Source organism: Podarcis pityusensis, assembly GCF_964106645.2.
Source record: "Podarcis pityusensis genome assembly, chromosome: 8".
Classification (NCBI taxonomy): Eukaryota; Metazoa; Chordata; class Lepidosauria; order Squamata; family Lacertidae; genus Podarcis; species Podarcis pityusensis.
Genome location: NC_138033.1, coordinates 77391261 through 77414265, shown reverse-complemented (window position 1 = coordinate 77414265; position 23005 = coordinate 77391261). Strand labels below are relative to the sequence as shown.

General features: G+C 45.3%; 1 protein-coding gene across 1 annotated transcript in view; it reads right to left on the bottom strand.

Annotated features, from left to right (window-relative positions):
- The window catches only part of IGSF21 (immunoglobin superfamily member 21), a 236566-nt gene that overhangs the window by 152258 nt on the left and 61303 nt on the right, over positions 1-23005 (bottom strand). Inside the window, exon 2 of the mRNA XM_081017983.1 lies at positions 4022-4134. Coding sequence (XP_080874109.1) covers positions 4022-4134 — 113 coding nt within the window. The remainder of the gene's footprint in view (positions 1-4021; positions 4135-23005) is intronic.

Below are 23005 nucleotides of genomic sequence, written 5' to 3'. Positions count from 1 at the left end.
TAGATGCACAAGGATGGATTGCAGAAAGCCATATGGTCTGTGCTTGGAGCAACTAGCTCAGACCTCTTTACATGCCAGAATTCACATTGTAGCCTGAGGGAAACAATAGGCTTGATTTCCTTCCTCCCAAGGTGAGGGGGATGACCTAGCTAAGCCTGGCAGGACAGCTTACTCTATGGCATTAACCCCTTTATGCCTTAACCAGACAAGCATTTTAGTTATATGAGGCTGGTCACCCTACGCCTCCTGTCCCTCCATATGCAGTAAGGGCTCTGCTTGTCACCTGTTCTGGGAGCTTAAGAGGAATTTTTTGGGTGAGCCTATAATTTATTGAACTCTCCTTTATTGCATACTTCATACTGCAGGGAGGTTTCTTTTTGCTGGAGTGGTATTGTTTGATTGGCGTAGGCCCATTTTTATGTTGTCTCAATTCTATTATACACTAATTACTTTTTAACTACACGCAGGTCTCGTTTTCCGAACACAATGCAGTCCCTAGAAACTGATCATTATGTGAGCGTTCACATAACAAGTTGGAGATTTCCACTGATTCCTATGGGGAAATTTCAAATATGTTCCTACAGAATTTTGACCTATGAAAAAAGAGGAAGAAAAAACCAGGAAAACCCAGAGAAACCCTCTGAAACCTTACTAAAATACAGATCGCTAAAGTTCCTCAGCCAACCAGCAAAAGGCAAACAAAGAAGTAAAAAATTCTGAATCTGCAGTGTGTATAGCAAAGTTGGGAGTACTAATTCCTCGTCTTCTGATCAGTGAATTTTCGCATTGTGAGTGTTAGGGAAACATGACCTATGTATATTATCTTTTATATGCTTTTAGCCTTCTGAACTTTATCTGTGCTTTATTTTGTGTAAGCTACCTTGACTACCCATCAGGGGAAAAGGTGGGATAACAACAACGAAAGCAACAACATTGCACAGCGTTGGACTAGATGACCCTTGTGATCTCTTCCAGATCTACTGTTCCATGATTCCATTTTAACCAACCAGTATTTATCCATGCTTACATCTTTAGATTTTGTATGCTGCACGCCATCTTCCTGTACGTCTATGAAAGTATAGTCGATACATATTTCAATAAGCAAACTTTTTTCTTTAATGAAAAACAAGTTGGGGAGATGATATCAGAAAACACGGCCGCTTGCATTCGAATCGCTGCTCTTGCCCTTGAAAATCCACACACACAAACCTCCCCCAATATAGTGACCTCATTTTTATGCACACTTCCAAGTCTGATGCAGATACAAATCCAGATTGCAGAAGAGCAGAGGTCTCTCTCTCTCTCTCCCCCTCTTCCTTTTAAAATAGAAGCACTACCAGGGGCAAACCAAGCCAAGATATCCGATGATTTTCTCCCGTCTTCCGCAGGCAGGTTGGCCCAGAATGAGTGGAGAGAGCAGCAGCCGGAGAAAGGGGAAGACAATCAACTTCTCGGGCAGGGTTAAACTCCTGTCATTTCCCCCCACCCCCCGAAAAGACTTAATGGGTTTCTAGATAAATGGACCTACGGCTCCAGCAGCTGCCCAGGTGACCTGAAACTAAATGGCGTTTGACACAGACTGCTAATGCACAAGCTCATACTTTCTTTCCTTTTCTTTCTGTGCGTTAGGTCAGTTCCACCACCACCCCTTCCGCCGTTGATCGTTCCATCTCTCCGCTGCGTACCTAAATATGTCAAATTTGGGACCACCCCGCAAACCTTCAGGTTGCTGGAGTTCTTTAATACTAATACTAATACTAATACTAATACTAATACTAATAATAATGATAATTTATTATTTGTACCTTGCCCATCTGGCTGGGTTTCCCCAGGCACTCTGGGTGTCTCCCAACAGAACATTAAAAACACAATAAAACATCAAATATTAAAAACGTCCTAAACAGGGCTGCCTTCAGAGGTCTTCTAAAAGTCAGATACAGTGGTACCTCGGGTTAAGTACTTAATTTGTTCCGGAGGTCTGTTCTTAACCTGAAACTGTTCTTAACCTGAAGCACCACTTTAGCTAATGGGGCCTCCTGCTGCTTCCGTGCCGGAAAATGATTTCTGTTCTCATCCTGAAGCAAAGTTCTTAACCTGAAGCACTATTTCTGGGTTAGCGAAGTCTGTAACCTGAAGCGTATGTAACCTGAAGCGTATGTAACCCAAGGTACCACTGTAGTTGTTTATTTCCTTGACATCTGATGGGAGGGCGTTCCACAGGGCGGGCACCACCACCAAGAAGGCCCTCTGCCTGGTTCCCCGCAACCTCAGGGAGGGAACCGCCAGAAGGCCCTCGGAGCTGGACCTCAGTGTCCGGGCCGGACGATGGGGCTAGAATTGCTCTTTCAGGTATACTGGGCCGAGGCCATTTAGAGTTTTAAAGGTCAGCACCAACACTTTGAATTGTGCTCAAAAACGTACTGGGAGCCAATGTATGGTCTCGGCGGCCACTCCCAGTCACTGGAGCTGGAAGACTCCCAGTCTTTCAAGCTGGAAGATGAACTGCATTCTTAAAAACCTTCTAAAGATCCTAGGCATGTTTCTTTGAAAGCAATGTCCCACTAACTCAGTTTTATTCAGGAGCAAATCCCTTTAAATTAACAGGCCTCCGTTAGCCAGGCCCATTAACTTCAACAACTCTAGGTACAATTAAATGTTGAATGTACACAACGCCCTGTGGTTGGAAGGGATCCCAAGGGTTTTAATTATTATTAAAATTTGTATGCCATCCTATATCTGCAGATCTCAGGGCTGTTCACAGCATAAAAACACACTAAAAAACACACAGAATACATAATTAAAATATGTATGGCAGCACCTACACTTGGGAACTCCCTGCCTATTGATAACAAGCAGGCGTCTTCGCCATATTCGGAAAGTTTTGAATTATTTGTTGTCCATTTTTATTGAGAATTTTATTGTTTTATCCTTTGTGTAAACTGCTTTGAGTTTGTTCGTTCGTCTGTTTTACAATCAAATTTTACGAAACAAGGAAACAAATGAAAGGTGAAGCTCTCCAGGTCTGATCTTGGGGGCCAGTCACCCACTCTCAGCCTAACCTACTTCACAGGGTTGCTGGGAGGGCAAAATGGGAAGGAGGGAGAAATCCGCTTCTGACCTAGAAGGAGGTGGGGTTGTGGGCTTCACCTTCCCACCATGCACGCGGGGGCTGGCTCTCTGCCTCCGTGCGATTGAGGGAATCCCGATCGCATCATCCCCTGGCCAGCCAGTCGGCTGGCCTGGGGGGGGCGTGGCCTGCTCCATTTAATGCAGGGGCGTCCTGGGATCTCCCTCTTTGCTGCTTCCAGCTGCTCCAGTTTCCCACCCTCCCGCCCTTTAAGGTTTTTTCGTCTTTGACCTTCCTATGGACCTCAGTTGGTCGCCGTTAAGGGGCCTGGTAGGAATTTTTCCACTTGGCAAATTGGCACCAGCCACTTGGTTTTTCGCCTACCTCGTAGCAAATCGTCACAACTTCCTTCGTATTGGTGGTTAGGCATTGGTATTGTTATGTAGATGGAAGGGGGGGAGGAAGCACCATCACCTCCCCACATATTGAAGGGTAGTCCGATAAAGGATTCTGGGGAGCGTGGCCCTGTCCGAAGCCTATGGAGGCCAGGGCCCAAGGCACGCCCCCGAGCAGTGACCCTGGGGGAGTTCCTAGTTGATGTGCATCAGCAGGACTCCCCCTACTGGTGGTTTAACCCTTCCCGGACTTCAAGCGAACAGGCTGAAGCCGGATAGTCGGTTAGGACCAATGCCTGAGCCAATACCGCTCATCACCTGTAACCAATAAAGTTGTGGCCATATTTAGCCCATTAACCTTAAATATCTGTGTCATGTGTCTTTATTTCCACTGGGGGGAGGCAGGAACTCGCCACGCAACTACATTTACCACCTTGAGCTCCTTAGAGGTGATATAGAAACAGAGCGAGTAAATAATGATGGAAACTCTCACAAAACAAACCGATACAACAGCTCAAGGGGACTTTGGGGGTGGATGAAGGAGGATTGGCTCTCTTACCCGGTACCACACTATTTCCCGCATCCTGCCATCCGTCTTGAAGTTGCATTTCAAAGTGACGGCATCCCCAACCACCACAGGTGGGAGCGGCTCGATGCTGACCGTCAGGTAACCTGAGACACAAGAAAAGATGGAAGAAGACAGGTGAGAATGCAAGAACCACCTTGAAAGGTTTCTGCTCTCTCTCGGGAGCTCTTGACGTCAATGGGCTGCCGGAACTTCAGTTGCCCCCTAGAATGAAAACCACATAAGATTTGTGGTTGTCGCTTTAGTGTAAAAGTGTGTGGAGTTGACCATTACCTGAAAAAGAGTCGGACATGACTAAACAACTAAACAACAAAGAACAGGATGCTAGGCTAGATGGACCCCTTTGGGCCTGACCCAGAGGCTCTTATTAATTTTATTTACATACTGCCCTATACCTGGGGGTCTCAGGGCGGTTCACTCACTGCAACATAGTACCTCCTCGGCTTAGCTCCCTGTAGCCCAGGTCAGGGCTGGATTTAGGTTTGATGAGGCCCTAAGCTACTGAAGGTAATGGGGCCCGTTATATGTCCAGCTGTCCTTTGTCAACAACAAATTGTCGCTGTTTTTTGTGTTGAATATTTTAGGGAGCAGGCTAGCAGGCGGGGCCCATTACTTACATCATAGGAGCCTACACAACACAAAACACTGTTGCTGCATGTAGGTTTTATTTTATTTGTTGTTTATCTTGTATTTTAGAAATGTACATCCATTTTCCCCCCTTTAAATTTTTTTTTTTTGGCCCCCAAGAGAGTGGAGCCCTAAGCTTGTTTAGCTTATACAGTGGTACCTCGGGTTAAGAACTTAATTCATTTTGGAGGTCCATTCTTAACCTGAAACTGTTCTTAACCTGAGGTACCACTTTAGCTAATGGGGCCTCCAGCTGCCGCCGCGCGATTTCTCTTCTCATTCTGAAGCAAAGTTCTTAACCCGAGGTACTATTTCTGGATTAGCGGAGTCTGTAACCTGAAGCGTCTGTAACCTGAAGCGTCTGTAACCAGAGGTACCACTGTATGTAAATACGGCATTGGCCCAGGTACATAACTGCCTCTCCACCAAACCAGCCCTTACAACATTTTCCAAAGGACTCAGCAAGATTAATTAAGAAGCGAGAGAAAACACAGATCACTGATTTAAAAAATAAAAAAGGAATTAGCCCCCAGCTGCCACTGTTCGCTCTCCCCACCGCCTCCCACCAACATCCATTCCTCTCATTGCGTCCAGTGCTGGACGCCGGATCCTTCATTAACTTGATGCTTCATTACTCCAAACAGCTCCATCCGTCTCACTCCCCTCTCAGCGAGGACGGTTATGCCTCGCCTATTAAGATACATTTAGCAAAATAAGCTGCGATATTTAAGAATTAGACATGGCCATGGGAGGGATTTATTGCCAGAGATCTGTCTCCATCAAGACGTGTTAGATGCTCCAGTAGTGTTATAAAAGGCTGGGGAAAGAGATATCCCACAGATTCTGTCAGAGAGTCGCGGGCGCTGCTGAGGAGCAGATTCAAGGAGAAGAACCAAAACCCTCGGGGAACAGGTGGTGGGGCTCAGAGCTTCCCAGTCCCCATGGGGAGGGTGCTTACTGGGAGACAAGACTGATCTCGTTGACAGTTTTCCTTAAGGCGACAATGCTAATGGTTAATTCAAGTGGTTTTTTTGAAATAACATCACCCATCGGTTCATGATAAAGGAAGAGGCATTTGAAAATTATCCAAGGGGAAGCTCAGTATTCTCTACACGGACTGGCAAGCAATGGCTCTCCAGGGTTTGAGGCAGAGGGGTGTCATGATTCGAACCCGGGGCCTTCTGCTTGCAAGGCAGATACTCTGCGGCTGACCTACGGCCCTTCCCATTTCAGTGACGTTCTTGTGGGCAATGAAGCAGGTGCTTGCTGCATTTGTCTTATGGTTAAGGGGGCTGAGGGGTGTTTGGGAGTGACCTTCCACTCTACATCTCACTGGTGATCCCAGTGAGAAACTGGGCAAAGGTCAGGGATGATGAGAGTTACAGCAGAGCAACACCCAGAGAATAGGAAATCCCCTACCCCCGCATTAAAAGAAGGCAGAGTTGTGATTGTGGGAATATTCAAGGTAGCAGGAGAGGATATATTGTTTATTAATATCCTTCCTAACTTGTGCCAGCAAGTTCCTTTACTTAGCAGAGTTTACATTTTCCTTCTGCCGCACAGCAGGTAGCTGGTTGCAGGCTTGTGTAAGCCTCTCACCATTAGGTTCCTGGTAAGTTCCCTTATATCTTTCTTAAAAGAATAAACAAACTTGTGTGAGTTTCTTAAGACAATACGCAATTGATTCTGCCTTGTCTAGATTGAAATGTGTTCTAATATTTTCCTGGTTAAAGGTAAAGGTAAAGGTACCCCTGACCATTAGGTCCAGTCGCGGACGACTCTGGGGTTGTGCGCTCATCTTGCTCTATAGGCCGAGAGAGCCGGCGTTTGTCTGCAGACAGCTTCCAGGTCATGTGGCCAGTAGGACTAAGCCGCTTCTGGCGAACCAGAGCAGTGCACAAAAACGCTGTTTACCTTCCCGCCGGAGTGGTACCTATTTATGTACTTGCACTTTGACATGCTTTCGAACTTCTAGGTGGGCAGGAGCAGGGACCGAGCAACGGAAGCTCACCCCGTCGTGGGGATTCAAACCGCCAACATTCCGATCGGCAAGCCCTAGGCTCTGTGGTTTAGCACCACATGGACTGCTAGCATGCAGTCACTAGGTTTGTATATGTTTGAAACTTTAAGCCTAAAGCCTGCCTTCAGGGATCACACTGTGCTCTGCTGTGTAGCTTTCTTTTTATTGCTTATGAATGAGACTGTGGTGTCTTTATTCTTTTAGGAGGGATTCAAGGGGTCTTAACTAGGAAAATGGACGCGGGTGGTGCTGTACCTCGGGTTAAGTACTTAATTCGTTCCAGAGGTCCGTTCTTAACCTGAAGCACCACTTTAGCTAATGGGGACTCCTGCTGCTGCCGCGCCGCTGGAGCATGATTTCTGTTCTCATCCTGAAGCAAAGTTCTTAACCCGAGGTACTATTCCTGAGTTAGCGGAGTCTGTAACCTGAAGCGTATCTAACCCGAGGTACCACTGCACCTGACATTTAGAAGACATTTGAAGGCTGTTCCCTGTTCAGGGAAGTTTTTAATGTGTGACATTTTAATGTATTTTTGATCTTTGTTGGAAGCCGCCCAGAGTGGCTGGGGAAGCCCAGCCAGATGGACGGGGTATAAATAAAAAGTTATTATTATTCTTATTCTGGCCCCTCCCAAAGGTTGCTCTGATAGGGTAGGCATGGGGAAAGGAAGGTTAAGTGGGAAGCACTTGGGTTTTTAAAATAAAATAAAATAAAATAATAAAATAAAATAGTTTTTCCAGTGAAGGGCCCAAGTTGCCAGCGCGACTCTTGACAGCTCTGGAAAAGCACTTTGAGGGAAATGCATTATGGATTACAGACAAGGCAATCATCTCTTTGCCACTTCTCTTTGGCCTGCCAGGTGAGTGACTGGGATTGCAGAGCAAAGGGAAGGCAAAAGGTTTTTATCTCTTTTTCAGAGCGGGCAAGAGACCCACAACAAGGCCCTTGTAATCAACAACATAGTGGCAAATTCTGCCTTGGAATCCACCTGGAATCCTGCATCTAGTTCTGGGCTCCCCAGTATAAGAAGGATATTGACAAATTGGAATGTGTACAGAGGAGGGTGACTGAGGTGAACAAGGGCATGAAAACCAAGTCTGATGGGGAAAAGGTGAGAGAGTCTGTGTATGTTTAGCCTAGAGAAGAGAAGGCTGAGAGGAGATACGAGAGCCATCTTCAAATATCTGAAGGTCTGTCTCATGAGCATAGCTGTCAACTTACAGATTTGAAAATAAGGGACCAGCAGCCTCGAAAATAAGGGATCAGCAGCCAAAATAAGGGATTTTCCGGGCACAGGTATGTTCGAGCCAAAGACAGAAAGCCCAGCCAGCAGCCAAACGAAGCCTCAAGCAGTGGTTCCCACAGCACAGCAACCCAGCAAAAGAGATGCAGCAAGGAAAACCACGTCACCTCTCTGTGGGAAGCGCTGAGCAAAGGTGAGTCCCCAGGCAATGCAGCCGACACAAGGCATGCAAGCTCCAGCCCCCAGTCATTCTTAGACTCCTTATTGGGTGAGCAGCACAGCCAAGCAACACAGTTGGAGCCTCCCTCCTCCCTGGCCAGCAGGGAGGGAGGGAGAGGAGCTGCTTCCTTTGAAACCCAGGAAATTTAAGGGACATCATCAATAAGGGACAGCAGCGGGACACGGCGCTGGGATAAGGGAGTTTCCCACCAAATAAGGGACGGTTGACAGCTATGCTCATGAGAGATGGAGTAGGCTTGATTTCTCCTGTTCCAGAGGGGAGGACGTGAATGAATGGATAAAAGGAAGGAGATTCCAGGAGCTGCTCAATAGTGGAATGGACTTCCTTGGACTCTCCTTCATTGGAGGTTTTTAAACAAAGGCTGGATTGCCATCTGCCATGGTTGCTTCAGTTGAGATTCCTAAATTGCAGGGAGTTGGACTAGATGCCTCTTGGTGTGTCCCTTCCAGCTCTCCAAATTCTTTGATTATAAATTCAGAAGTGCAGGGTCCCTCCACGATTGTGACAGCCGTGCCCCCTTGCGACCACGCTCCCATTCTATGATGATACAACCATAATTAGGGATCTATTGTCAACAATCAGTGCAGATCTCCACTTGTTGCCTTTCAGCTAGATGTATTGTTTTTCTGGACACATACACGGGCAAATTATTTGGAGTTCTTGAATATTTCCCTTTTGCAGGGCCTTAAACTGTGCTATCCTTGAAGCACAATTGTGCATAACAGGATTTGCACTTCATTATATTGAAAATGACGCACCTTGCATTCTCTGGGTTCCTAAAAACTCAGCTTTGAAGCATACAGAACAACAACTCCTCTGTAGAACACCATGCACTTTCTCAAGAGTGACCCTAGGAGCCTATCTTCAGTAGCTGACTCACCTCCTTCCTCCCCGATTGTCTCCAGTCAACACAAAGGATAAGGCAACTTCTACTTAGTGGCTGAAAAACTCCCCTTTCCACTAAGCTGAATGGCTTTGAAAGATGATCGGGCAAATTTCTGGAGCAGAAGGCTATCATTCCTTATGAGCCAAACTAGCTATGTTCTGCCTCTCATAAGCATCTGGGTTGGCCACTGTGAGAACAGGATACTGGACTACATGGGTCAGATCCAGCAAGCTTTTTACATTGCTGTTATGGGTTTGGAGGAAGGTAGATCCAACCTTCCTTTTCAAAAGTGCCAAAACTTTCATGGAGAGGTAGGTAAAGGTAAAGGGACCCCTGACCATTAGGTCCAGTCATGGCCGACTCGGGTTGCAGCGCTCATCTCGCTTTATTGGCCGGGGGAGCTGGCGTACAGCTTCCGGGTCATGTGGCCAGCATGACTAAGCCGCTTCTGCAGAACCAGAGTAGCGCACGGAAACGCCATTTACCTTCCCGCCGGAGCGGTACCTATTTATCTACTTGCACTCTGACGTGCTTTCGAACTGCTAGGTTGGCAGGAGCAGGGACTGAGCAACAGGAGCTCACCCCGTCGTGGGAATTTTAACTGCCAACCTTCTGATCGGCAAGTCCTAGGCTCTGTGGTTTAACCCACAGCGCCACCCGCGTCCTGGAGAGGTACCAAACAGTTTTTGCTAATCCTGAATACTAAGGAGACAGCAAGTAAACACACAGCTAATACGATCTCACTTGGCGGGGGGAGAGAATCTGTCTGCCCTACTCTGCCAGGAAGTCCTCTTAGACCTGTACCCTCCCTGGTAACCCCATCATCCTGTTGAAAAGCAAATTGGCTCTCTTGTCACCGTAATCCATGATGGAACCTCAACAGGGCTTATTTCTGAGAGATCCCACTTCACTCTCCACAATTTCCATCTCCGCGCCGAGGAAATGACACGGGAGCAGGCAACAGAGGCGCTCTTTGAGAAATGTAAATAATTTCTTAATGGAACTGTCATGGGGTGGGGGCGGGGGGAGGGAAGAAAGCTCAGATTAATGCATGGCAAAGAATGAAGAGGTTGGAAGAGGAATGGGTTCTTACAGAGAGAGGGCACCTGGAGAAGGGTGCAGGGAGAGGTGAGTGGTGGAACGAACACATTCCAGGCTGCTCGTTGGCCAAGGGGCATGTCTGTTCACAAAGATAGGATAATGAGGGGTGTTGGGTCCTTCCATTTTAAAAATAACCATATTGATAGAGTTTAAAAGTCCAGGTTGAAAAGCTGTCTGCCTCACCTGATGAAGGGGGATGTAGCGACTCTCCTACGAAGGCAAGGTTGCAACAGCTGGGGCTTTTTACCTGAGGAAAGGTGAGGAAGTGGCAACGTGATAAATGTTTATAAAACTGCGTGGCATGGAAAGAGCGGACACAGAAAAGTTTTTCTCCCTCTCTCATAACACTATAAGTCAGGGGCTTCCAATGAAGCTAAATGCTCGAAGATTCAGGACAGATAAAAAGGACTTCTTCATGCAGCAGGGAGTGGAACTGCGGAACTCACTTCCACAAGAGGTAGTCATTAGCCACCAACTTGGATGGCATTAGGAGAAGACAAATTCAAAGAGGAGAGAGCTCTTGGTGGCTATTGAGGGGAGAGTTGCTCTTGCAACTTGCTTGCTGATTTTCCATGGCATCTGGATAGCCACTGTGAGAAGAGGGTGCTGGTCCATATGGGTCCATATTGGCCCATCCATTTAGGCTCTTCTTACATGCTTATGCTCTTAACCTCCAGCCCCTGCTGCTTTCCCATCATCCCATCATCCCTGGCCACTGGTCTATGCTGGTTGGAGTTGTAGTTCAACAATACCTTGAAGGCTACGGACTGACCAACGCTAAACTAGACCTTTACTTCCCCTAGATACTTCTATCATAACATTGACCATCACTTGCCTTTGCTGCCCTTAGCTATTTCTGTCAGAATTCTGCCTTCATTTAATTCAAGGGTAGAAAAAACCACAACTGAACCACAACTCCCATCACCATCCCTGACCATCAGCCAAGCTAATTTTAAAGAAATAGGGCCTTTCAAGTTAGTCCTCATCAACTTGCCAAGTAGCGTGTTGGATTGCTAGACTCCTGTCAATCCCCTTCTCCAGAACAGAAGCACACAGGCTGAATCCCAGCCAGATATCCCTCAGGCCTTCATGAACGGCCAAGTTTCCGCCATGCCTTCCAAGGAACTCTGGCACTGAAAGGTGTTGGGCAGATAAGATGCAGGAGGGGAAGAAAGAAAAACAACCTGCTTTCCATTCATATCCAATATTTGTTTACGTGTCTTGTTTCAGCACTAAAATTACGGCTCCAGCTCCAGTGACAGACCCTTTTCATTAACTGCCCACAAGCCTGGGATCCCTGGTGGCATTGACACCAATCAGGGAAGAGCTTCAAAGCCTTTAAGGCACAGAAGCCTGTTTCTGGCAGGAAGACTATCTGTGAATGACAGGCGAGGGACAGTTTTATGACAGCCTCAAGCATACCCAATTGGGACTGTCTGGTTGGCACAAGCAGGGCCTTTTTGGGGGTGGTTCCCTCGTTGTGAAATGTCCTCCCTAGTGACTTCTGGGAGGAATTTGAAAGCAATCCTGTTTACCCAGTCATTGGACGGCTGGGTAAAACTGTTCCTGGAAACCCGGTGGAAGAATGTTGCAAACTGTGATTCCTTTAAGAATGTTTTAAAACTGAAAGTGCTTTTTAGATGTTTTTAATTGTAACTGTTTATAGAATGTTTCAGCTGCTTTAGAATTATTTTGGTTTTAATTGAGTTTGCTTGCTACACCACTGGTTGAATGGCCACCTGCCAGGGCTTATGTAGCTGGGATTCCTGCACCTCAGTGGGTTGGGCGAATTAACCCTTGGGGGTTGCCTTCCAATCTATGATTCTTCCTCAGTGAGTCCTGGACCAGAGCAACAGATGGGTGAATGAGAAAACATGATGCAACGGTGAAGAGGAGCAGCAGTTCCAGGGGGCTCTTCTTCTTAGTGGGGTCCCTGGTGGGGTATAGATGCCCAGTACAGATGCCCGCTATGACTGCCTTCAAAACAACAAGCCTAACTGGAAATCCAAAGCAAGGATTATTCCTACACTGGTGGAATTTTTAGATCTATATTTTTGTTAACACCAAACCCTGTGACTCGTGGAGGCAGTCGGGGGGGGGGGGGATATAGAATCTCATGCGCTCTAATCTCGATTTCACACCCCTGCGCTGCTCGGCTGGGAAAGAAAGCGTTTAGCTCGGGCTGATTGCGGTGGATACAGACAGCAGCTTTTGTTTATTTTCTCCTCTCTCTCTCCCCCCTTCCCTTCATCTGAGAGAGTGCCAAAATGCCCAAGGGGGGGGGGGATCTGAAACAAATTGCTTACCTACTGGATTGGCAAGACGGACAAGTTGTCTTCCAAGACAAACTAGCCCAGAAGAGAAAATATTGGGGAAAGAAAGAAAGCTTGGTCAGTGGCCAGATCTGCTTCCTCTAGGTGCAAATATTTCATTTTTCCTCCCCATCCCTTTCTTTTTCAGTGATCCTCTAGATACCTTCTCATCAAATTTGGTAAATTCATGGCAGAGAAGGCCTACTGGAAGGATATTGTCCAGAATAGCTAAATTAGAGGTGGAGACTTTTTTGCACTTGGAGTAAGTATCATGCAAGAGAGAAGAGTGCTCTCATGCTTGGGTCCTGGTTTTGCAGCTTCACATGTGGACATCTGGACTACGTGGGCCCCAATTTGCCCTGATCAAGCATGACTCTTCTTCTTTTAAAATACAGACTCCAGACCCTCCAAGTGTCCCTATTTTCCAGGGACAGTCCTGGATTTACAGAAGCCATCCCGGTTTCTGATCTGATCCCAGAAGGTCCCGCTTTTCCTTAGGATGTCCCTATTTTCATCACAGAAATGTTGGAGCTTTGCGACCCCTGAGCCAAGGAGATAAGTAACTAGACAAGCCTTAGAAAATATCTGAAGGCAGCCCCTGTATAATGTTTAATGTCTTATTAAGTTTTTATATACAGTGGTACCTCAGGTTAAGTACTTAATTCGTTCTGGAGGTCCGTTCTTAACCTGAAACTGTTCTTAACCTGAAGCACCACTTTAGCTAATGAGGCCTCCTGCTGCTGCCGCGCCACCGGAGCATGATTTCTGTTCTCATCCTGAAGCAAAGTTCTTAACCTGAGGTACTATTTCTGGGTTAGCGGAGTCTCTAACCTGAAGCGTATGTAACCTGAAGCGTATGTAACCTGAGGTACCACAGTATTTTGGAAGCTGCCCAAAGTGATTGGGGCAATCCAGACAGATGGGTGGGGTGTAAATAATAAAAACCCCATGATGATAATGATGGAATAGGGCGCTCCTATTTTCATAGAGGAAATGTTGGAGGGTATGGTTTTGGGGCTTCACATTTGGGCATCTGGTTGGCTACTGTGAGAACAGGAGGCGGGACTAGCATGATCCAGCAAGACTCATTTGATGCTCTTAAAATACAGATTCTGAGCCTTTAGCCTCATCATCACATCCCTCCTTTTCATAGCACCCATCCTGTTATCAACATTAAAGAAGTATCACATAGTAGCAGCAGTAACACGTACCTGCAGCAGTAACAAGTATTTTGCACCCCAGAGAGGAGAGATACAGACAGAACTGCCCCCCCCCTTTTTAAAAAAAGCCCACAGTTTCCCTCCCAAACTTGCAAACCTCAACAATCACAGGCTTTTAATCAGCTGCTGATAACCCCCAACCCCAGCGCACCACCCCAGCAGAATTGGAAAAGCAGGCATCTTATCCAACCCAGGCGCTTGGATCCACAATGAATAAGCTGAGCTGACGGGGAGTCTTATCAGAGTAAGCAGAGCAACTCAGGAGGGCCCAGACATGGCTGATATTTGCCGGCTCTGTTTTTTTTTTTTTTTTAAAGCAGCCTGCATGTTAATGAAATGTCGAGATCCAACAGAGTGAAGGCTTGCTTGCTTGTTGTTGATGCAGATAAACAGCAGCGATTGGAAGAAAGTATGCAGCCCGGGTGAAATTGCCAGTTTGGCAACAACGGGAACCGGGGAGTGGGAGATAACACACAGATTGTGTTCCATACTCTATCTCTCTCTCTCTCTGTGTGTGTGTGTGATATTGGGATCCACACAGTGCCAGGCTAACCTGAGGAATTCCTTTTTAAAAACTCCTTCTACCAATTGTGCTTTTAGTACAAGCTGCAGGTTTCTCAGGAACTGCTTGCTGGCCTTGCCAGAATTCCCACCACCGCTTGCTGCGATATATCAGCAATTGCTTCAGAAATGCCGGCCGATTCATAAAGCAACGGCCTTGCTCTGAAATGGCTCTGCCCTCAGTGACATCGGCAGGTTGCCAAGCCTGATTGGTGGCATAGCGTTGCGATAATCAGGCAGGAAGTTGAAGTGGCTCACAAGTTGGTCTCTTGTCTCTTATCATCATCCTGGGGGAAAAGTGACGAGTGGGGTGCCGCGGGGTTCTGTCCTGGGCCTGTTGCTGTTCAATGTCTTTATAAACAACTTGGAAGAAGGAATTGAGGGGGTGCTCATCCGATCTGATGGCACTGTGATAGGACTTTTGAGGTCTTAGATATATGTTAAATGTTCATAAGTGTACCAACCAAGTACATACATAGATCAGCACAGGAAGACCGACCTGGAACCATTTTGATTCCTAAACTGAGCAAATGTTTTCTCTGCAAGGTCAAAGTGGGAAACCTCCCCATTGTCTCTTTCCTCACAGATCCTGTCTTAAGGGTATGTCTTGTTTGAATAGGGTATGAGCCTGTGACATGGCCCAAGAACTAAGTATTTATCATTACAAAAGACTGGCCAGGCAATCCAATCTAGTAAGCAGGGTATCCAATCAAGTAACCTGCCAGACAGGAGATAAACAACGACAGGAGAAAAGCAATATTCAAATTTCTGTTTTAGACCGCCTTTCCTGTGATGTAGGTATGATGTATCTGAGGGATGGTCTTAGGTTACACCCCTTCTGTGATGTATGCATGATGTATCTGGGGGTGGTCTTGATCTATAGGGTGGCAATTTGAAAAGTCCATATAAGGCCTTGTGCGCCATTGTTCTGGGTTCCTCCTCCCTCCTGCGTTGTGGTGAGTGAGAACCCTGTTGCAACAGATCAATAAAGATCAGGCTTACTATCTGCTTTGCTTCTCAATATTCTCTGGTTGGCTTCTGTTATTTTCTCCTACCAATAGGGAACCTATGTAAGGACTCTATATGGGCTCTTGGGTACCCCGTAAGGGAAAAGGGCAGATTTTGTTTACAACAGCACCAAACCGGGAGGGATAGCTAATGCTTCAAGAGACAGAATCAGGATTCAAGACGAACTCAACAGATGGGAGAGCTAGGAACAAACTAACAAAAGGCATTTCAATCGGGACAAATTTCAGGTTCTGCACTTAGGCAGGAAGGAGAAGATGCACAAATATAAGATCAGGGACACCTGGCTTACTAGCAGTACTTGTAAAAAGCATCTAGGGGTCTTAGTGGAACATGAGGCAGCAAGCTGATGCCATAGCAAAACAAAACAAAACAAAACAAAAAGTTTTAGTAAAAAAAAAAAAAACCCGCTGTGAGGAGAGGGTGGGAAGTCAATATATGAAACAATGTAATTATTGGATTTGAAGATTGTTGTGAAAATCTTTGAAAAATATAATTAAAAAATTATATACAAAAAAGAAGCAATTTCTTCTATCTGTCCTGAATCTCCCAATATTCCGCTTCATTTCATGGCAAATAAAAAAAATCAGATATAATCCAAAGGGGCTCTGTTTGTGTCTGTAGAAGCCAATATTCTCCATCTTCATTTTGCCTCTGCTCCTCCCTTTTAAAGAATACACACACACACACACACACACACAGAGAGAGAGAGAGAGAGAGAGAGAGAGAGAGAGAGACTCTAATCTCTCCAGCTATTGATAGTTATCTGGTCCAGCGCAAGAGCAAAAGAGACGCTTGTGTCAAACATTGAAAAACGGCTCCTCAAACTGCCTCTCTCCATTCTGAAAAGGAGGTGACGTCTCCCTGAGCATACAAATCACTCTGTGTTCCAGGGCCCTCGATTCAGTTCGGTGGGCGGGCAGGCTGGCATGTGTTTGGACTGCAAAAGATTCGCTACCCAGACCACGCCAAGGTCACCTGCATGAGGGACTTTGCAGCACGGCTGAAAGGGCACCGCGATGCATTTGGAGGAATGGCGTCATGTTACTAGGGACAGATGAACCTGTCAGTTGTGCTTTCTCATTTTCAGAATCATAGAACTGTAGAGTTGCAATGGAGCCCGAGAGTCATTTAGTCCAACCCCCTGCAATGAAGGAATCTCAGCTAAAAAATCTTCGACAGATGGCCAACCAAACATTGCTTAAACACCTCCAGGGAAGGAGAGTTCACCACCTTCTGAGGGAGACCGTTCCCACTGTTGAACAGCTATTACAGTCAGAAAGTTCTTCCTGATGTTTAGTTCTTGTATCTTGAAGTCATTGGTTCAAGTTCTACCCTCTGTAGCAGGAGAAAACAAACTTGCTCCATCTTCCATGTGACAGCCTTTGAGATATTTAAAGATGGCTATCATATCCCCTCTCAGTGTCTTCTTTTCCAGGTTAAACAGCTCCTTCAACTGTTCCTCATAAGTCTTGGTTTCCAGACCCTTGATCATCTTGCTTGCCCTCTTCTGCAAACCTTCCAGCTTGTCAATATCCTTCTTAACTTGTGGTGCCCAGAACTGGACACAGTATTCCAGATGTGGTCTGACCAAGGCAGAATAGAGTGGTACTATTGCTTCCCTTGATTTGGACATTAGACTTCTGCTGATGCAACCTAGAATAGCATTAGATTTTGTTGCTGCAGCATCACAATGCTGACGCACATTAAGCTTGTGGTCTACTAACATCCCTAGATCCTTTTCACATGCACTACTGGCAAGCCAGGTCTCCCCCATCTTATACTTGTGCAGCTGGTTCTTCCTGCCCAAGTGCAGAACCTTACATTTGTCCCTGTTGAAATTGGTTTTGTTATTTTGGGCCCAGTTCTCCAATCTGTTAAGGTGATTTTGAATCCCGATTCTGTCTTCTGCAGATTCTGACACCCTCTCAGGTTGGCTGCCATATTCCCTCTCAGTCTTCTCTTTTCCAGGCTAAGCATACCCAGCTCCTTCAACTGTTCCTCATCAGGCTTGGTTTCCAGACCCTTAATGAACATCAGAAGAGGCTGCTGGATCAAGTTAGCAGTCCATCTAGTCCACCATCTTGTTCTCACACTGGGAAACCAGATGCCAGAAGCAGGATCTGAGCACAAGAACCCTTTGCGCTCCTTTGGTTTCCAACAACTGGAGTGCAGAAGTATTACTACATCTGATCATAGAGGCAGAACATACCCACTGAGACTAGTATTCATTGACAGCCTTTTTCCAAGCTTAAGTCCAGTGCTCCTCATTTTCACATCAGTTTGCATTTTTTAAAAAATAAAAAAAGTTGTAATGACTAATCACCAGCAGTTTAGGGCAAATTTCTTCCAATATAATGCATTTCCCCCCTGTTATTTTACTAATATATTTGTTTTTGTAAACATTGCTTGCCTGGAGAACTGTATTGCAAAATTCAGAGAAGTGAATGTCCATGTGAAAATTCAGCACAATTTTCTGCTAAGATACATGTTCTACAGTGGAGCGAACTCCCTTGGACAATGGTGGACTCTCCTTCATTGCAGGTTCTTAAGCAGAGGTTGGGTGGCCATAGACGCTGTAGTTGAGATTCCTGCATTGCAAGGGGTTGGATTAGACGACCCTTGTGTGGGATGTGATGCATAAGTAGCAATCAAGTGCAACATTCATTGTTTTCCTAGAGTGGACACACGGAGGAATGTTTCCTCCTGGCTGGGACATACTTCCTTTGCACGTGACTAGAGGTGGGTGTGACCTTACCTGTCCCGGTAACAAAAGGACAAGGCATGCAGCCACACTCCCTCTCTTTCACTTCCTCCATCGTTGGCGCAGTTTTTTAGCTGGAAATACTCTGTTGACTTCCAGCCAACAGAGGGCACTGGGATTATCCCCATATGGGATAGATCCACATGTATATACAGTCATACCTCATGTAAAGTTTGCTTCATTCAGGTTACATCCCACGTTCTTTCAGGTTTTGTCCCACGGAGACCCGGAAGTACCAGAAAGGGTTACTTCCGGGTTTTGCCACTCACACATGCGCAGAAACGCAAAATCACATCATGCGCATGCGCAGAAGTGCTGAATCGCAACCCGCGCATGCACAGACGTGCCGCTGTGGGTTGCGCTCTTTTCATGTTGCGAACAGGCCTCCGGAACGGATCCCGTTCGCAACCAGAGGTACCACTGTACTTTGTAATTAAGTCTGCCTTCAGGGATCCAACAAGAAAATTGGAAGATGGGATTTGTAAAGGATAACAACAAAGAAATGGAAAGATGGGACTTGTGAACATCAAAGCAGCAGAAATATGAGATGATTGGACCCTTTCTGAACTCGAAGCATGGGTACCCCCAACAAAAATTTAAAATTTGGCTAAATATTTGGAGTTTATTATATATTGGTATAATTTGGAATTAATGGGATATGATTGGTTTGTTAATTGGAAATTTAATAATTTTTTTTTTTAAGTCTGCCTTCAGGGATCCAACTGTGAACTGATGGTGTGAATAAACTTCCTTTATAAACTTTATAAACTTTAAACAAGTTTGTGGCCTGTTTATTCTTTTAAGAAGGATATAAGGGAACTTACCAGGAACCTAATAGTGAGAGGCTTACACAAGCCTGCAACCAGCTACCTGCTCTGCGTTTAAAAGGGGAATGTCAAACTCTGCTAAGTAAAGGAACGTGCTAACGCAAGTTAGGAAGGATATTAATAAACAACATATCCTCTCCTGCCTACTCTATGATTCTGTTATTCCAGACGGTCTCACCCTCTGTGTCATCATCAGTTTGAGATGCCTTGTCATAGGTGTTCGATTTCTTTTCCTCCTGCCAAATCCTCAGAAGTTTATAATTGACTAACAAGTTTATAATTAGTCAACCAATTAGCCAATTAATGTGTGACCTTTCTACCACAGTTCATCTTTTACAAGTCTTCCTTCTGTGGTAGAAACACACGCTAGGAAACTGGCTGACGCTGAGTCAGACCCTTGGATCATCTAATATTCTCTGCACTGACAGGGAGGGACACAGGTAGGGGAAATACTTAGCCCTACCTAGAGATGCTGTAGACTGAAGCTGGCGCCTTTCCCCTTGCAAATGACCTACAGCCCTTTCTTGCAAAAAGAAAGTAAGGTTCCAGTCCTCAGGTCTTGCAAAGCCAATTTAAATAGGGATGCGGGAAGCTGCTTTTGTCAGATCATTGGTCTCAATACTGACTACACTGACTGGCAGTGATGTCCTGAATTTCAGGCAAGGAAGGTCTCCCGTTCCTAGCTGGAAATGCTGCTACAGATTGAAACTGTGACCTTCTGCCACTGAGTTATGGTACTAGCTTAGGACACAGAACCCAGAAAGATGCTGTATACAGAGTCAGATCCAGAAGTCTTATATAGATTAGTGCTGCCTACACTGATCTCCACCTGGCCTCCTGTGTCCAGTCCTGGGCACCAAAGTTTAAGAAGCATATTGCTGAGGTGGAACATGACAACTAAGAAGATGAAGGGTCTGGAAACCAAGCCTTATGAGGAACAATTTAGGGAGTTGGGTATGTTTAACCTGGAGATGAGAAGTTTGAAAGGTACAATACGATACAATACGATACAATATGATACAATAAAATACTCTTTATTGTCATTGTCCCATACAGAACAACGAAATTGAGGACTTCCGGGTTGGCGCGTCTGTCTAATGGCGGATTCCCTCCGAGCTCCGGAGGGAATCGGCTCAGCAGGGGATCGGGTCTTACCGTGCCGGCGACACGGGGACCCTCACAAACCACGTACACGGGGTACGTGGACATGGTGACTCGGCGGGCATCGTAAGCGCCCCCCCGACCCGTGAGAGAGCCTTTTTAAAGGCTAAGGATCGGGTGCCTGGGAGCGGCGTGGTGCTGTGAGTCTTCTGCTACCCCTGCCGAGCGAAGCCGCATGCCATTCTTCAGTCAGCGCTAACTTCTTCCTGCTAAATTTGGACTCAAAACTAAGAGCAACAACCCGTGAGTAATTTGAAAATTGGATTATAAATTTTTGCGGATTGGATTTGGTACGAACGGAGGAGATGAAAAAAAAAGGGAAGTCCGCCTCCTCCATATTGTTAACAGTGCAAGCAAGGATTTGACAACTAAAGTTGCGGGAAAACTTGTGAGATTGGATAAAAAATACAGACCTCACGGATTTAAAAGACCTAAGCTAAGGTGCTGGAGGACAAGAGATTATTTTGTTTGAAATTAAGTATCACCCTACTCAAGCCCGGGAGCAATCCGAGCTAAGAGCCTGCTGAGACATAGATACTTTTGACAGCTGTCAAATTAGCTGTCAAAGTTGAAAGAACTGAAAATTGAAACTTTAACCGATTAAATTGCTACAAATTATTACAAATAAGGAAAGATCGACACAAACAAGTCTGACTTTTGGATCGGAGAGGGAAAGATCATTAAAACCAGAATCCCTCTAGAGGGGACTCTTGGACATTGCAAGAATGGAACTAAAACAAGGAATACAGGAAATACGTGCTGGTTTGAAAGAGCTGATCTCTCTTGTGGGAAATTTGATACAGAGGAATGAGAAAGGCCTTGTTTTGTCTACGAGCCCACCAGACCCGAAGCTATCTGAAAATACACTAACTGATTTGGAAAGGGACTCATCGTTTGAAACACAGGCAGCTGGACAAGGGAAAGAACCCAAGATTGAGGAGGAAAAGACACCTGCCAAGCAAAAGGAGCTGAAGGAAGGGAAGGCTGAGACACCACATAAAGGAGAGGAGAGACCAAGATCTGCTAAGAAGAAATCTAAACTGATTAAGGTGAAAACAGGACTATTGGGGACATATAGATTTATGAAACAATGTTGGAATATGGGACACAAGCAAACAGGTTTAACTGAAAGAATCATCGCCAACATTGAGAAAATAAGTCTTCGATCCTGGGAGTTAAGCATGAGAGACTTTCGAAGGAATCGGCTGAAAGGAACTGTGAGAGACTTGCGCGCCTCGGACGTGAGATCACCAGGCTAGAAAGATGGACTAAATGTACTTTGATTAAGGATTGAAGCCGGGGGAGAAGGGTGGGACTTAACAGTCCGAAGGGGGTTGAAGTTTTTTTTTTTGTTTTCTACCTTTTAATTTTTATAGAATAAAGAATATTTTATAAGAATGGGGAATCCGTGGGGGGGAAAGGGTGGCAATTTTAGGAAAGGTATCTTTTTTCTTTTTTAGAAACATGCTTATATCTTTTTTCTGTTCTTTTACTTTTATACAGAGGATTAAGGGGTATACGTTAATAAAATGCTAGCACAACAAATGAATTAAAGTATAATTTTATAATTAAAATGAATTTAATCAAACTAGGGTTAAGTAATTTTAATAAAATAAGGTACAGGATGTTTAGGGGAAAAACTTGCTAGAATAAATAAACTGGAGTTGGGAAACAATAGGAGGAGACGTGGGGAAGTCCTGAAAAGAAGTTATTGAAAATAAGTGTACAGAGGTGAACCTCTTTTTCTTTTTCCTTTTTTTCTTTTTTTCTTTTTGGATGTATGTTTCTATGTTCCTGAGCTTTGATTCTTAATGTAATCTTTTTTGGAAAATTAATAAAGATTATATAAAAAAAAAAAAAAAACAGAACAACGAAATTGAAAATCTGCATCAGACATTCAGAAACCAACAAACCTGCTATCCCAGCTATCCCAGCCTGCTTAGCCCCCTAAAAACTCTGATATCCCATTATTAAATACAATATACTCCCATAGAGACTACCTTACACTGCGTTTAAAACCAAAATCACATTTGGATAAAAACTGTTTCTCAGGCGGCTAGTCCTAGTCTTTATAACCCTGTATCTTCTTCCAGAAGGCAGAAGCTGAAAGAGATCATTTCCGGGGTGCGCACTATCCTGCACTATCTCTGCAGCTTTCTTATGGCACCTGGAAGCATAGATTTGATCCAAGGTGGGAAGAGTGCACCCATTTATTCTCTCTGCAGTCTTTACAACTCAGGATAGCATTGTTTTTTCCCTGACCGTGCAGCTCCCAAACCACACACAGAGACCATAAGTTAATACACTCTCAACAGTACAATGGTAAAATGCCATCAACAGGTCCTTTGAGAGATTATTTTTCTGAAGGATCCTCAGAAAATATAACCTCTGCTGTGCTCTCTTCATCAGGTCTCTGCTGTTTTCTCCCCAGGTTAGGTCATCTCTCAACTCCATTCTTCAAGCTCTTCAAATACCCAAAGGACTGTCCCATGGAAGATGGAGCAAGCTTGTTTCCTGCTGCTCCAAAGGTCCTATTGTTCTAGGACCAATCAGACTGCTACATTCTGAATCCTATTGTTCTAGGACCAATCAGACTGCTACATTCTGAATCCTATTGTTCTAGGACCAATCAAACTGCTGCATTTTGGATCCTATTCAACTCAGTACATAACAGGTAGTACCAAAACTGATGGACTCAACATGCAAGAAAAGTGATTCCAACCAAACATTAGGAACAACTTTCTGAGGATGAGAGCTGCTTTCTGAGAATGAGAACTGCTTGATAGTGGAACACACTGCCCCAGAACTCTCCTGGTGGACTTCCTTCGCTGGAGGTTTTTAAAAAGAAGTTGGGTGGTCCCCTGTCCTCTCTTGTGGTTCCCAGCAACTGGTCTTCAGAAGCATTGCTGCCTTGAACTGTGGAGGCAGAGCATAGCCCTCATGGCTAATGACCATCAATTGCCCTCTC